General features: G+C 44.3%; 1 protein-coding gene across 2 annotated transcripts in view; it reads right to left on the bottom strand.

Annotated features, from left to right (window-relative positions):
* LOC126353852 (uncharacterized) overlaps nucleotides 1–15,712 on the bottom strand; it is a 301,397-nt gene extending 285,685 nt beyond the window's left edge. Inside the window, exon 1 of one of the 2 annotated variants that reach the window (XM_050003012.1) lies at nucleotides 15,469–15,712. In XM_050003012.1, the coding sequence (XP_049858969.1) occupies nucleotides 15,469–15,565 (97 nt within the window). In that variant the 5' untranslated portion in view covers nucleotides 15,566–15,712. The remainder of the gene's footprint in view (nucleotides 1–15,468) is intronic. The other variant, XM_050003013.1, reaches the window with a different exon arrangement.
* Nucleotides 15,713–16,492: the final 780 nt, after the last annotated feature.

Raw genomic sequence — 16,492 nt, 5'->3', positions numbered from 1 at the left:
TGATTATAATAAGAAAAGTCAAAGGGATGTAGGTTGGCTTACACAGAGATGAAGAGGCCTGCACAGGACACACTAACACGGAGATCTGCTTCACTAGTTGCGAACATTCAACTACTAATATGTTGCTCTCGTCCAGTGCTGGGAAGAGCTTGCTTTTCCCAGTATATTCTTTCGTGACTGAACGTTCGTGCTGTCGTTAATCATTGCTTGCCTTGGCGCTCCCTCTTCTGGGAAGTGAGGTTAACTCGAGACGTCCTCTGTCGTCAGTGATCGAGTCAGTTTATTGAGTTGCACATGTTTAAAGCTACATCTTCAATAAGACGCGGCCAAAGGAAATTTCTTGCTCTTGTGATTCACTTCACGTTACCCTCGCGAAATATTGCCATTTATCTTCGCGAGTGCCGGCCGGGTGGCGGAGCGGTTCTAGGCGCTTCAGTCTGGAACCGCGCGACCGCTACTGTCGCAGGTTCGAATCCTTCCTCGGGCATGGATGTGTGTGATGTCCTTAGGTTAGTTAGATTTAACTAGTTCTAAGTTCTAGGGGACTGATGACCTTAGAAGTTAAGTCCCATAGTGCTCAGAGCCATTTGTACCATTTTTATCTTCGCGAGTACTACGCACTGAGTAAAAATGGTGGCCAACGGTCTTCTTTGTTCCAGTGCCAAAAACAAAACATAACGGAATTGCTGAGGTCACTTAAATTTTCTGTCACGAGTATGTGTGCAGACACTATATTTGGAGAGTTTTTCCTCGACTTTTAGCCTAAGGGGCTGCAGTAATGGCTTAAATTTAATAAAGGCATTAGTGCAATGGCATACTGATAGGTAGGGGAGGCCAGCTGCCCTCCTCCTAGGAGAAAGAGTTTTCGCCGACCGAACTCGCGTCGTGCCCTCTCAGACGGACGTACTAAGTATGTTTGAAGAAAGCGAGAACACAGAATTGATTTTGACCAGTAGCAAGTCAGTCCATAGGCATTTACTGTGTCGTGAAATCTCAAAACTATTTTGTCATTCACCGTGAAACCAACATGGGCCCCTACGCACCCTCTGGCTCATATCCTGGGCACGCTCTTACAGCAGTGATGCATTGTATGGAAAACGAACGCCTTTCTTTGTAGCTTGTTCTAGATCTTTGATGAACATTCCGGTTTCATAGCATGTGGTTTTTTTTATTTATGCTAAACTTTTGATCAACATCCATCTAACTTCACGAAGCTACGTTCCATCTCTACAGCTAAATGAAAGGCAGTTTGTTTTTGCCGTATGGGTGTCGCTTCTTTTATTTATGAAGTATCTTCAGTACTCTGTAACACAGGTTTCTTTTAACACATGTAATAAATCTATTATGCAGTAGTTTTTCATGTTTTTTCTCTTGTTTTTCAGATTAGAAACAACTTTTGTAGCACAAATTTCGGAAAGTTAATTCATTGTTCGGTGTTACTTCCGATTTCCAATGTTGTTTGTCCATATGTGAGGGTCTGGAGATGTGTTCATTCGGTTCCCATGTTCCAGCTAGGTGATTGCCGGTTTTTTTCATCCTCATTGATCACATCACAACATATCACGTGCACTTTTGACTTTGTGATCAACATGTGTGTGTTTACAATGTGTGATGGTACCGACTGTCGGTGTGTGTATCTTTCGTCTTTTGTTTGTCTTGTGTGAGTGTGTATGTAGTTTGATATTCTAATTTGTGGGAGTTTTGCGATAAATATGGGTGAAAGATGCCAGAAATCGGTCAGTTGGAGCATGGAGACCGAATGAAATCATGTCCAGGACCGCGTCTGTGGAGTAACAACATTGGAAATCGTAAGTAACACCAAACGATAATTTAACTTCCCTTCCCAAAATTTGTGCTACAAAAGTTGTTTCTAGTCTGGAAAACAAGAGATATACGGCGGAAGATGTACACAGTAACATATTGTGATGTGTTTACAAGCCGTTGAAACTACTTCATAAAACCGGCCGCTGTGGCCGAGCAGTTTTAGGGGCTTCAGTCCGGAACCGTGCTGCTGCTACGGTCGCAGGTTCGAATTCTGCCTCGGGCATGGATGTGTGCGATGTCCTTAGGTTGGTTAGGTTTAAGTAGTTCTAAGTCTAGGGGACTGATGACCTCAGATGTTAAGTCCCACAGTGCTTAGAGCTATTTGAACCATTTGAAAATACTTCTGAAATAAAAGAAGCAAAACGCGTACGGTGAATGTAAACTGCCTTTCTTTTAACTGCAAAGATAGAACATACTTCCATAAATTTTGAAGTAACTAAGGAACGACGGGAAACAGAAAAAATGACGACCCCTGTAACTACATACGAAAAAAATTTAGTCAGCTAGATTGTGAAATGAAAGTGCACCCTGTTGCAGAGGCGTTTAGTAGTTCCTTCGCAAAGCCCTGTTTGACGCCCGTTGTGCTGACGGAGTTTTCCATAATTTTTGGATACATCAAAGCGAAGTCAACGATTTAACATTTTACATAAGCAGTTAGGAGGATATCGTTAATAATAGTTTTTCGTCTGTGTTTGGCGTCTCTGAATCCTGCGAAGAAATAGAAACTGAATTGCAAGTACAAATAAATATTCATCAATTTTTTTTCTCAAACTCTGAAAGCTAATGTGGCCAAACAATCAGGACCACCAATATTAACGTCAGTGTTGGTGATGCTGCGTAGCCTTAATGTATTGTCCGAATCGTGTGTCACAGGTAGTTAGGTACGCGATGGTAAAGTCACTAGACGCCTATTCGTGAGGAGCAGAGTTCAAATCCATATCTGACCATTCAGATTTAGGCTTTCTGCAGTTTTCTTGGATGGCTCCATAAAAAAGGCCTCAGCCGACTTCTTGTCTCCCCCTTCTTCAGTCTGAGTTTGTGAATCGCCCCCATTGTCGATAAGGTGTTAAACCGCACTCCTCTATCACTTACATAATGTGCGCTGGCATATTAGATAACTTTTATGAGCATCATTAACTAACAAGAGATACCGATGTCGGATAGTCAAAAAAGCTAACAACAACTATCTTGAAAAAAATGTTCGGATACGATCGATTTGCGTGTGGCCGTGCGTTAACGTCTAGAGGTGCGCACTGTATTGCTGATCGCGCTAGTTTCTGAATGATGTTTATTTTATATCGTTTGCATTATTCAAATTTTCCTCAAAGATAAATCGAAGTTGACAAGAGTTTGATCCGTAATCTGATGGAAATACAGATGCGGTTGAAGATAAAACGATGTTAAATATGTACAAGTATGAATTATGGCACTAGATCAAATTAAGCAGTATTACTCATCACCTGCTCAAACGCGTAAAGAAATATTTTAATATGGTTTGCGGCCATCAGAAAGGTATACTACATTGACCTGAATTCATTTGCATTTCGACTTTGGGCTCCCATAAAACCTTTAAAAATGCTCTAACAAATTCCAAAAATTACTGTCGCGCACTCGAGGCAAACCTAGTGCATTTCAAATTTTACGCCATTTTCTAAATCACATGATACCAGACTACGTCAGAGAGAAGTGAAATCACGCTGATCATCTATTAGGACCGTAATTTCTTTTGATGTATTTTCGTTACTAAAACTACGCCAAAACACTGAACTAATTCTATTAAAAGCATTGTAAGTTACAAATGAAAGAAGTCATTCAAAGGTTATCAGGTGCACGAAAAGTACTTACTGCAGTGTTAAGTGAAAGAAAAAGTTAAATTCGGTTTTCAGAAACCCCCCAGATCATGTCAGTGAGCTTATTTTCCCTGTGGCATTATGCAAAGATTATCTGCGTTTGCCTTGCCTTGGCTTTTTATTAATTATTTTTTAAAATTAAAATACTAGGGTTTACAACAAATGCTCCCTTCTGTGACTCATAGTTCCAGTAATTTCCAGATGCAAGCATGTAACGGAGTAAAATCCACAGACCTTGATAGCTACTACAAGTATCCGCCAACGGGCCAGTCACGTACTTCAATAAGAGCTTTCAGATCTCCTTCTATTCAACCAGTTTCAGCTTCTTCGTGGTTTCTGTAAGTCGATTACGGGTGAAGACGAAGATCATGGCAGCATTAATATGGCCGATTTCCTCCCCATTCAAAACATGGGCGTTATATGATCGCGTCGGAGTTGATTGCTAGCAACACAGCGTGCGTCTACGAAACAGGGTGTCGACATTCTAAGATACGAGTAATACGAGGGCTATTCGGAAACTAAGGAACGATAGGTCTCGAAATGGAAACCACTGTTTTATTTGCAAGGGTTAGCTACACCTTCCAACTACTTCTATGCACTGTCGCCGCTCACTTAGACATCTGTCGTAGCGTTATACCAACTTTTCAATTCCCTCGTTATAGAAGACTGCCGCCAGTGCTTTTCGACAATTTTCCACTCTGGACTGCAGCTCGTTGTTTGAGTCAAAATATTGTCTTCATAGCCAGCGCTTAATTTGAGCAGAGACGAACCTCAGGGGGAGCCAATTCCAGGCTGTATTGTTGGTGATCAAACACTTCCCACCGGAAACGCTGCAGGAGCATCTTCATTGCCCCCCGGAAAGTGCGGCCGACAATTGTCGTGTAGAACGAACTGCATGACAATTATGTTATGTGGATCGCATAGCTTTAGGCGAAATCTTTCACCAGGCTCTCATGATTGGCGGGAGACGCTAATTTCTAGCCTCCTTTACGTTCTCACTGTGAGCTCAGAACTGAAAAGAGCGACATGATACGATCGACGGGAGTACTAGACACAGTGCCCAACGCATCTGTGCAAAGCTTCATCAGATTTTAACTGTAATTTCCATTTCGCGAAAGATCGTTCCTTACTTTCCGAATAACCCTCGTACACGTACACTGTGAAACAAAATTAAAGGGTCACTTTTTCGAAACCCCGTAATTGTCTCCCATTGCGACGCGTAAGTTTGAAATTTGGCTCAGAGATTCCAACTACCTTACTCTGTAATGTGCAAAAGATTAGCGCCCTGCGACGTCACCCTGGGCTCAGCGACACATCAGTCAGAGAGGTTTCGACATATGAGGAAAAAAGGCCACGTCTCAGAAGTTTGTGTAAGCTTTAAGATGGAGTAATGATCTCACATTGACACCAAATTTAACCAAAAGTCTGGCCAACGCCTCTGTGGATGTGTCACACGATGAGGAGGTTGCTACATCCCTCTTTACCACATTTCATCTCTTTTGTCGTCTCTGCGATGGAGGCAGAACCGCGACACTCAGCGATGAAATCATGCGGTTTTCTTGTAGGAGGCCAACGGAAACATTTGAGACACATTGCCACTCAGAATTGATACCAAAAGACCTCAGGGGTTGACATAAAGGGCGTCAATAAAACTACCCTTGCCCTTGGCGCGTAGATTCCTACACACTTCGCTGTCGAAAACGACTGCTGCCACCACCTAGACGTTTCATCGCTAGTGTAAGCTCATCAAGGGACTGCAAACGCATTGAACGCGATCTGATTCCTTTGAAGTATAATGTTACCGAAATTTTTGCTGTGGTGCACAGAATGGAACCTCTAGGGATCGTTAAAAAACATTCGAGGAAATTAGATCGTGATCCGAAGCAGCAAATGGGTTTTGTGCTTTTTCAGCACTTCTGTATTGCGTGTTTCCCTGTTGGAAATTTAGACACAATTTTAGTCTCACGGCTGCTCTACGCCTGAGGGTTAGTCAACCCCTTCGACATCCCTTAGGTGAGGTTTGCCTACCTTCGTACCCATGTCACTGATTATTTTCTTAGTGAAACTGACTTCATTAATAAGGAGGATTAATGTAATTAGCAAACAATTAGTTGTTATTTAATCGTACGGCTAGGGCCCCCCGTCGGGCAGACCGTTCGCCAGGTGCCGGCCTTTCTAATTGACGCCACTTCGGCGACCAGCAGTCGATGAGGATGATAGGCTAATGATGATGATGATGATGATGATGATGATGATGATGATGATGATGATGATGATGATGACAGCGCGACACTGAGTCCCTGGGCGGTGAAAATTCCCCGACCCAGCCAGGAATCGAACACGGGCCCAGAGAACTGACAATCCGTCACGCTGACCATTCAGCTACCGGGGACGGACAAACAATTGTTAATACCCAGCGAAAAAATATATTTCGAGCAAATAATTGGGCCAATTGCGGAGAAAACGATTCAGCCGTAATAACACAGTTTACATGACTATTCTTCACTATTTACTACGGAGCGGTCGATAGAATCTTTGCAAGCTAATCGTAGATCTGCTGACTCAGTCCTGTCTACGACATCACCACTTTATTCATTCGCAACATGGAAAGGGAGGTGTCTACATATATACAGATAATCCGCAAGCCAACGTAGGGTGCGTGGTAAAGGGTACTACTACCATTGCTGGTCATTTCCACTCGCAAATAGAGCGAGGTAAAAATCTATGTGCCCCTGTAGAAGCCCTAACTTCTCGAATATTATCTTCCTGGTCTTTACGCGCAATCTATGTTGACGTCAGTAGAATCGTTCGTCAGTCAGCTTCATATCCCGATTCCCTAAATTTTCTCAGCAGTGTTTTCCGAAAAGGACATCGCTTTCCCTCCATGGCCTCCCATTTGAGTTCCCAAAGCATCTGCGTAACACTTATGCATTGTTCAAACCTACCGGTAACAAATACAGCAGCCCGCCTCTGAATTGCTTAGATATTTTCCTTCAATCCGACCTGGTACGGATCCCACATAATGGAGCAGTACTCAGTTGCACCAGCTTCCTACATGCTGTCTCCTTTACACGTGAACCACACTTTCCTAAAATTCTCCCAATAAACCAAAGTCGCCCAATCGCCTTCCCTACCAGTTTTCACATGACCGTTGCATCTCAAAATTGCGTATACTAGGTCCCGAACCGTCTACCGACCTAACCTCCGTTCCATAACGTGGTGCTTCAACACATTACGCCACGCTAGAGTGATGTCACATGAGAACGAAACCAGATTCATGAAGCTCGTTGAAATCAGAGAGTAAACTCTAATGAATCCAATCTGCTTCCTAGTTTCGGTCTAGATTACTCGTCACGAGTAACAACAAATATTTTATCTTAACTACTGTAAACAAATAGCTTGGACCACTAACTTGCCTAATGCACATCTATATGATTAATCGACATTTCACACTTAAGTGTTGGGCAAAGGGTGCATAAAACCATTTTGGAACTATTTATCATTCCACTCTCTAATAGCATGTGGGGAAAACGAACATGGACACTTTTCCGTGCGAGCTCTGATTACTTATTTTGTCGTGAAGATAATTTCTCTCTATGTAAGTGGGAATCAACAACATACACTACTGTCCATTAAAATTGCTACACCAAGAAGAAATGCAGATGATAAACGGGTATTCATTGGACAAATACACACTCCTGGAAATGGAAAAAAGAACACATTGACACCGGTGTGTCAGACTCACCATACTTGCTCCGGACACTGCGAGAGGGCTGTACAAGCAATGATCACACGCACGGCACAGCGGACACACCAGGAACCGCGGTGTTGGCCGTCGAATGACGCTAGCTGCGCAGCATTTGTGCACCGCCGCCGTCAGTGACGTGAACCGTATGTGCAGTTGACGGACTTTGAGCGAGGGCGTATAGTGGGCATGCGGGAGGCCGGATGGACGTACCGCCGAATTGCTCAACACGTGGGGCGTGAGGTCTCCACAGTACATCGATGTTGTCGCCAGTGGTCGGCGGAAGGTGCACGTGCCCGTCGACCTGGGACCGGACCGCAGCGACGCACGGATGCACGCCAAGACCGTAGGATCCTACGCAGTGCCGTAGGGGACCACACCGCCACTTCCCAGCAAATTAGGGACACTGTTGCTCCTGGGGTATCGGCGAGGACCATTCGCAACCGTCTCCATGAAGCTGGGCTACAGTCCCGCACACCGTTAGGCCGTCTTCCGCTCACGCCCCAACATCGTGCAGCCCGCCTCCAGTGGTGTCGCGACAGGCGTGAATGGAGGGACGAATGGAGACGTGTCGTCTTCAGCGATGAGAGTCGCTTCTGCCTTCGTGCCAATGATGGTCGTATGCGTGTTTGGCACCGTGCAGGTGAGCGCCACAATCAGGACTGCATACGACCGAGGCACACAGGGCCAACACCCGGCAACATGGTGTGGGGAGCGATCTCCTACACTGGCCGTACACCTCTGGTGATCGTCGAGGGGACACAGAATAGTGCACGGTACATCCAAACCGTCATCGAACCCATCGTTCTACCATTCCTAGACCGTAAAGGGAACTTGCTGTTCCAACAGGACAATGCACGTCCGCATGTATCCCGTGCCACCCAACGTGCTCTAGAAGGTGTAAGTCAACTACCCTGGCCAGCAAGATCTCCGGATCTGTCCCCCATTGAGCATGTTTGGGACTGGATGAAGCGTCGTCTCACGCGGTCTGCACGTCCAGCACGAACGCTGGTCCAACTGAGGCGCCAGGTGGAAATGGCATGGCAAGCTGTTCCATAGGACTACATCCAGCATCTCTACGATCGTCTCCATAGGAGAATAGCAGCCTGCATTGCTGCGAAAGGTGGATATACACTGTACTAGTGCCGACATTGTGCATGCTCTGTTGCCTGTGTCTATGTGCCTGTGGTTCTGTCAGTGTGATCATGTGATGTATCTGACCCCAGGAATGTGTCAATTAAGTTTCCCCTTCCTGGGACAATGAATTCACGGTGTTCTTAATTCAATTTCCAGGAGTGTATTATACTAGAACTGACATGTAATTACATTTTCACGCAATTTGAGTGCATAGATCCTGAGAAATCAGTATCCAGGACAACCAGCTCTATCCGAAATAACGGTCTTGATACGCCTGGGCATTGTGTCAAACAGAGCTTGGATGGCGTGCACATGTACAGCTGTCCATGCAGCTTCAACACGATACCACAGTTCATCAAGAGTAGTCACTGGGGTATTGTGACGAGCTAGTTGCTCTGCCACCATTGACCAGACGTTTTCAATTGGTGAGAGATCTGAAGAATGTGCTTGCCACGGCAGCAGTCGAACATTTTCTGTATCCAGAAAGGCCCGTACAGCATCAGCCTCATGCGGCCGTGCACTATCCTGCTGAAATGTAGGGTTTCGCAGGGATCGAATGAAGGATAGAGCCATGGGTCGTAACACATCTGAAATGTAACGTTTACTTTTCAAAGTGCCGTCAATGTGAACAAGAGGCGACCGAGACGTGTAACCAATGGCACCCCATACCATCACGCCGGGTGATACGCCAGTATGGCGATGACGAATACACGCCTCCAATGTGCGTTCACCGCAGTGTCACCAAACACGGATGCAACCATCATGATGCTGTAAACAGAACCTGGATTCATCAGAAAAAATGACGTTTTGCCATTCGTGCACCCAGGTTCGTCTTTGAGGCGCTCCTGTCTGTCATGCAGCGTCAAGGGTAAACGCAGCCATGATCTCCGAGCTGATGTCCACGCTGCTGCAAACGCAGTCGAACAGTTCGTGCAAATGATTGTTGTCTTGCAAACGTCCCCATCTGTTGCTCAGGGATCGAGACGTGGCTGCACGATCCGTTACAGCCATGCGGATAACATGCCTGTCATCTCGAGTGCTAGTGATACGAGGCCGTTGGTATCCAGCACGGCGTTCCGTATTACCCTCCTGAACCCACCGAGTCCATATTCTGCTAACAGTCATTGGATCTCGACCAACGAGAGCAGCAATGTCGCGATACGATAAACCGCAATCGCGATAGGCTACAATACGACCTTTATCAAAGTCGGAAACGTGATGGTACGCATTTCTCCTCCTTACACGAGTCATCACAACAGCATTTCACCAGGCAACACCGGTTAACTGCTGTTTTGTGTATGAGAAATCGTTTGGAAATTTTCCTCATGTCAACACGTTGTGGGTGTAGCCACCGGCGCCAACCTTGTGTGAATGCTCTGAAAAGCTACTCATTTGCATATCACAGCATCTTCTTCCTGTCGGTTAAATTTCGCGTCTGTAGCAGCTCATCTTCGTGGTGTTGCAATTTTAATGGCCAGTAGTGTACTTTGGAATTCGGAGGGGGGGGGGGGGGGGGGAGTTGGCGATTGAAATTTCGAAAAAATATCTCGCCACAACGATAAACGCCTTTGTTTTAGTGGTTGCTACCCAGACTTGTTTATCGTATCAGTGACATTCTCTTCCCTATTTCGTGGTGAACACAATTTAATAAATTCCAGTACTGCAACTTTACATGCCCGATGCTGGTCTGTCTCTATTGCCATTTGAAACTGAAGCATAGGGGATACTGTATCTTTTCCTATCTTTGTACTTACTCATATGTCACTGTCATGTCTAAAATGTTCATCAAAACAATGGAAACAATCACGCTCCGGACAACGCCTTCGTGGGATGTTAATACTCATTATCGGATGGCGTCATTATCTTTTCTTAATTTACCGGAGAAAGTTCATGTCATTGTCCATTATTCAGAAATCGAGATATCGCCATTTTGTAACGTCGAGGTCTCAGCAAACATTACACGCATTTCGTTAGAATACCAACTTTCTCGCAGTCTCAGGTATTTCATATTTTGATTTTTTTCCGCCTACCACAGGGGTCTTTAATTAAAGCTGTGTGAAGACAAGTTGAAAAATTCTCAGTTACTACGTTCTAAAATCTGGTTTCCGTAAACTGATTTTCCAGTACCGCTTCCTGTTGGTCATGTAACCACTCTAACATCGATTCTGGAAAAGTGGTTCATGCTGACTGTTTTCCAATTCCATAATCGATATTCGTCCCCACGTAAACGTTGAAATGTTATTTACATATGCCTGGTTTGCATGTTCCTTCTAGCTTTTAAAAATGTCGATAGATACCTTCTTGTGCAGCTAAGGAGAAGAAATATTAGACTGAACAAGAAGTTATCTATTTCCCAGATTTAAATGAAGAGAAATCCGTTTTGCTGTTTAAACTGGAAACTGTAACAGCTGGTTTCCAAAGACCATTCGTGTAAACCTGTATGAGATCGAGCTAGTAAAATCGTATCAGACCTTAACATGTAACCTCTTGAGCGAAAATCGGCTTCTGACTTGTAGTTTCGTCTTCTGGTAATTATGTCGCATGTAACCGTAGAAAGCTTGTCACAGAAATGACATAGAAATCGATAAAATTAAGTTTTCTCTATTTACACTGACGGTAAAAAAATTACAACCCAAAGAAGGAGTTATGCGACATAAATTAAAGTTGGTAGGCGTGTTCCTACATCTGACATGATTTCTATTCAAATTTCGCGCCAGTCGCATACGACAGGCGCTTTAAGCGTCACTATGAGGACGCAAATCAAGTTTGCTTCAAATACTTACCGTAACGGTCGAGAGCGATAGCTACCTCCGAGACTGGACGTCGTAAGTTGGTGTTAGACAAGAATGCCTCTAAGGCGACAAAGGCGCTTTTACCAACACCCCAATGAGTTTGAACGAGGTCGTGTAATACGGCTAAGAGAAGCTGGATGTTCTTTCTGCGATACTGCGGAAAGGCTTGGCAGGAATGGGTCACCGTACATGATTGCTGCCAGCGACGGTCACAAGAATATACGGTCGCAAAAAAAGACCGGGCTCCGGACGGCCACCTGGCACCACCGAGAGGGGAGACTATCGTGTTCGGCCTATCGCTCTGTCGCATTGTTAACTGCAGCTGCAGCAGCAATTTGAGCAGCAGTTGGCACCACAGTGACACAACGAACTGATTGTGAAGAGGGAATGAGAACTGGCACCCAAAGCTAAACCATGACCAGTCAGACCTCATGTACATACAGCCAGGGACCGTCGATCATTGTGGATAATGGTTGTAAAATGTCTCACGAAATCAGCGGAAGTGAATTCCCAAATGCTACCAGCAGTTCAGGTAGGAGTCAAAAAGTGCGGGGAACAAATGTCGAGCAGCTCATCATAAGCTCCAAATTTCTGTAGTCAGTGCTAATCAACACTTGAGATGATCTAAACAGCGACACCACTGGACAGCTCGATAGCTGAGTCATCAGAGCGACGGAATGCCGTGCTAAGGGGCCTGGGTTCGATTACTGGCTGGGTCGGCGATTTTCTCCGCTCAGGGAATACGTGTTGTGTTGTTGTCTTCATCATCATCATCATCATCATCATCATCATCATCTCATCCCCATCGAAACGCAAGTCGCCGAAGTGGCGTCAACTCAAAAGACTTGCACCAGGCGACTGGTCTACCCGACGGGAGGCCCTAGACACACGACATTTCATTTCACTGGACAGTGGATGACCAGAAATGACTGACTTTGTATGATGGATCACCCTATACTGTGGGGCGGTCCACATCATGTGTAGTGCCAACAGCGAAGTACGGAGGAATTTACGGTATTGGAGGGGGGGGGGGGGGTGTTAAGGAAACGCTAAATGCGGAAATATATGAACATATTTGACAGCAAAAGAAAACATTGCCCGTTGTTGACTGTATCGTTAGATCTTATATAAAGTCTACAACGGACAGCCTTTTTTATTTAGGGAAATTTTTGGAAGCACATACATAAAATTTGATACTATTGTGTACTGCGTACAGTATAGGAACACTTTGGAGGCGATTACTGCTGGTATCAGCTTGACCATGCACCCTCTTGTAAGGCAGCGTGTGTGAGGCAGTGGTCTGTGGACAGTAACATTCCTCAAGAGGACTGTCCTGCCCAAAGTCTCAATTCCCAGTTCAACAGCTTTGGGATGAGTTAGACCGTTGACTTCACTCCAGACGCCACCGTCCAAGATCACTGCCTTCTCTGGTTTCGGCTCTTGAGGAGGAATAGGCTGCCATTTCTCCACAGACATTCAGGCTACTCCTTGAAAGTGTCCCCAGTAGAGTTCAAGCCGAAACAAAGGCGAAGGGTAGGCACATCCCATACTGACGTCCTCTAACAGGTATCAGGATACTTTTGATTAGACAGTGAACGTTTCTCAATACTCTATCAGCACATGCAGTAATATACAGAGTAGATCGATTAGCTGCACTGCCTCGTACGAGATATCCTTAATTGTGTACCCTCAATTCCCCTGTTAGTCTTATCTGATACGAGTCCCACTCACTTGAGTAATATTCTAAAAAGGGCCGCCCGAGTGTTCTGTAAGCAGTATCTTTCAAATTTACCGACGTCTGACACCTGCTTTGACTACAACTTAGCCTATGTAATCGCTCCATTTCATGTTCTTACGAACCGACAGTCAAGTATTTGTATGAGTTCACCGATTCCGATAACTGCGATTCATTGATACTGTAGTCATATGGTAGTATGCTTTTTTCGTTTTGTGAAGCGTTCGACGTTTACACCATAAAAAGTTATTAACAGTCCGAAAGGTGCTGAGGATTATGGGTAAGGACTGAGAGGTTTCTCTTAGGGGCCTACGAGAAGATTTTCTGGACGTATTCGAAAGAACAGATATCACACATTCATACAAAAGTATTGTTTTATCACAATCCCGGTCGACATACAACGCTTTGCATTAGCAAACTTGGTTGCAAATGGCGAGTACAACGTTAATGTTTGGTGCCGCATTCTTTCACACTGGCAAGGTAATTTGTAAATTCCAGTCTTATTCAGAAATATTTGTCCTTTACTGACCCCAGAAAATCTGTAATCTCAGATAATAACGAAAAACCACTTTCATCTTAAATTTTTGGATAATTCTTGCCGTTTTAAACGCAATATTGTCAATAAAAGGAAGAAAAGCTAGAGACTCTGCCGGTGTCCTATCCTCTTCGTCCATTTCCGGTTTCTTGGTTTTAACTGATAGTGCCCCGTTGATCTGCTGGGTGGCATATCCATTTTCCCTGAATATTGCCTTTAGCTGGGCAGCTATTCAGGCAAACTATCTGGATCAGAGACTGCGTGAGTTCTGCGTGCAAGTGTTTTTAGTACAGTCATAGTTCGTGACGGGTGATGTCAACTCGATTGTAAGTACAAATCGTTACGAGTAGGCTTACGATAAACTGAATGCCCCAAAGAACCATCATTCTTCCACCTAATCAAAACATCCAGGAAAGGCAGACGTCATATTTCTGTATCTCTATTATGGACCGGATGTTCCTGTGAACGGAGCTGGGGTGATTTTAAAATTCTTAATATAGTTTCTTTCAAAAATTGGTTTTGTCGCAGTCGGAAATACCGGCAGAGCTTGTTGTAAGCGAACGACTGACACGTGGATTCTGACGCAAGAAGTATGCTGTTGGCAGAGCGCTAAAGCAACTCAAGAAAGGAGAGAAAAAGAAAACGACTTGTAACCGGTATTCTGCCTGCATCGGGATAACCCGGCGACTCAACAGTGCGCGCTCGTCCGCAGATACCGCAGGAAGTGACAAGGACGCCCACGTCTGAAGAAAGGTCCGCAGGTACTGGAGCATAGGCTCAGCTCACAGACAGACGTTCAGGAGCAGACTATCACAGATACGCGTAACCCTGCTCAGTGGTATAGCACAGACAAGTGGAGCCAACAGTTTCATGAGGCCAGTGTCACTAACGCATTGTGCAAACTTTACGAAGGAAAGCTCTGCAATAGTTTTCAGTTTTGTGCCTAATGCAGACTCGTCGACATTCGGCATTCTCACACAGACTAGTAGTTACTAAAATTTGAAGCATGTGAGAATAAAAATTCTTAAAACAAAACGTGATCGAGATTTATCAGCGGTACTTTCCGACTTATAAAACAATTAACTGCGATTGGAACAAAATTTAGCATCTTCGCCAAAATTTTGGGTGAAAGAGAAAGTTCACTTTTGGCACTATTAATGCAATTGTGAAAACGTTCCTTGTGCTGGAGCAAAAATTTAATCCAGGACCATGTGCAGTTCCCGAATAACAAGGTAAAAGAATGGGGGCTATTGCACTTTACTTTTGTTGTTAGTCCATTCGCTCGCATTAACACAAGTACGGAGTTGCACAATGTGCGTTATATTTGGCGCCTTTATTAAATATAGTTGTGGAGCAACAGTCACATTTACAAGCCCTGCGCTTTGAGTACGTCATTTATACCTTAGGTCACATAGGTAATTTAACTTTTCACTCTCACGAACAGTTCCAAAAACAGGTGAGTGAATTTCAAAATAAAATTTATTTGTTGCAGCCTTTCTTTAAACCGCATTTCAGAATGTTGTTCTACGTGCATGGAAAATATTATTCTGCAGGTTAAAATTAATTATACAACGTATTTCCGGTCGTCAAGCCGTACTGTGTGTGACCAATTCAAGTGTCAAATTTAGTAACCAGTTTTAATATGGACGTACGTTATATTACGAAAATCATCGTACTAAAAATAAGTCTAACTTTCAATATTAATTGCTGGTATTTATGACTTTTAGTGTACTCTCCTTAAAAGAAACAGATATACTAACAACAATGACGAATGTAATATCCTGAACACTCAGTGAAGAACCAGCATACAGGTGTCCAAGTTTTGGACAAGTCATTTCGATGTGTCTCACCTGGTACAGGCGTGAAGTAAATGATTGTAGTCACCACTGACGCTAGTCCAACGAAAACTGCAGAACGCAGGAAGAAAGTCTTGCCCTCGGCTATCATTTTGCTGCTGTTGTCGCTTCGGATAGTCGTGTCACAGCACTGCACTTGTCACTGACATCGGAGCGCACAAGCCACACTGCTCCGTATTCGCGCACGGTTGCGGATCGACTGAAGCTTGATGACCGCGCCGAAGTGCACGGCGTCCATGACGGACAGCGGTGCGCTCTCGTGGCCGTATTTTGAAACACGCACAAGCGCGTAACAAGCCGTTTACACCTGTACGAGGGCAATGTGTAGTTACGAGGAGCTGTGACGGAAGGTTGTCTTTAATCTTCATAGGATCGTTAAACAAGGCTCTAAAATTAATGAATCTGCTACTGAAACACCTTTGCTAGCACTCAAGTAAAAGTCGATTCCCTGTCAAACACACATAAAGCGATAAAGAGCTAATTTCATGTTTCTTCTTTTCATCTGGAACACATAGACCAACTAGTAGCCCAATGATGTAACAAAAAATTGTTACAGTATTCATCGTTCTATGAAAGTTATGGTGATAGAATCTGAATCATTTAGAAAACACGTAGAAGCAACGAGCATGCATGTAGTCGAAGACTAATGTACACAGATGAGCCAAAACGTTATGACCACCTGTTTAATAGAGTCTTGTTCCATTTTTCAAACACAGTACAATAGAGATTCTGGTTGGCGTGGATTCAATAAGTAAATTTCCTTTACTTTACGTCTATGGTCACAAACTTTTTGTTGACAGATTACCGGTTTCGGTCTATAATGGCAATCTTCAGATCTGTTTTGTGAACCGAAACCGGTAATCTGTTGACAAAACGTTTGTGACGTAAAGTAAAGGAAATTTATTCTCTATTCAGGTCACTGTTTTATTCGTGACAATGCCGCAGCTTATCATTCTTTTAAGTCCTTGACAGGATTCCTGAAGTATGATGTCTACGGCTGGCCGCGATGGCCGAGCGG

Source organism: Schistocerca gregaria, chromosome 3 (assembly GCF_023897955.1).
Source record: "Schistocerca gregaria isolate iqSchGreg1 chromosome 3, iqSchGreg1.2, whole genome shotgun sequence".
Lineage (NCBI taxonomy): Eukaryota > Metazoa > Arthropoda > Insecta > Orthoptera > Acrididae > Schistocerca > Schistocerca gregaria.
The sequence above is the reverse complement of the archived record's forward strand: the minus strand, read 5'-3'. Positions and strand labels throughout refer to the sequence as shown.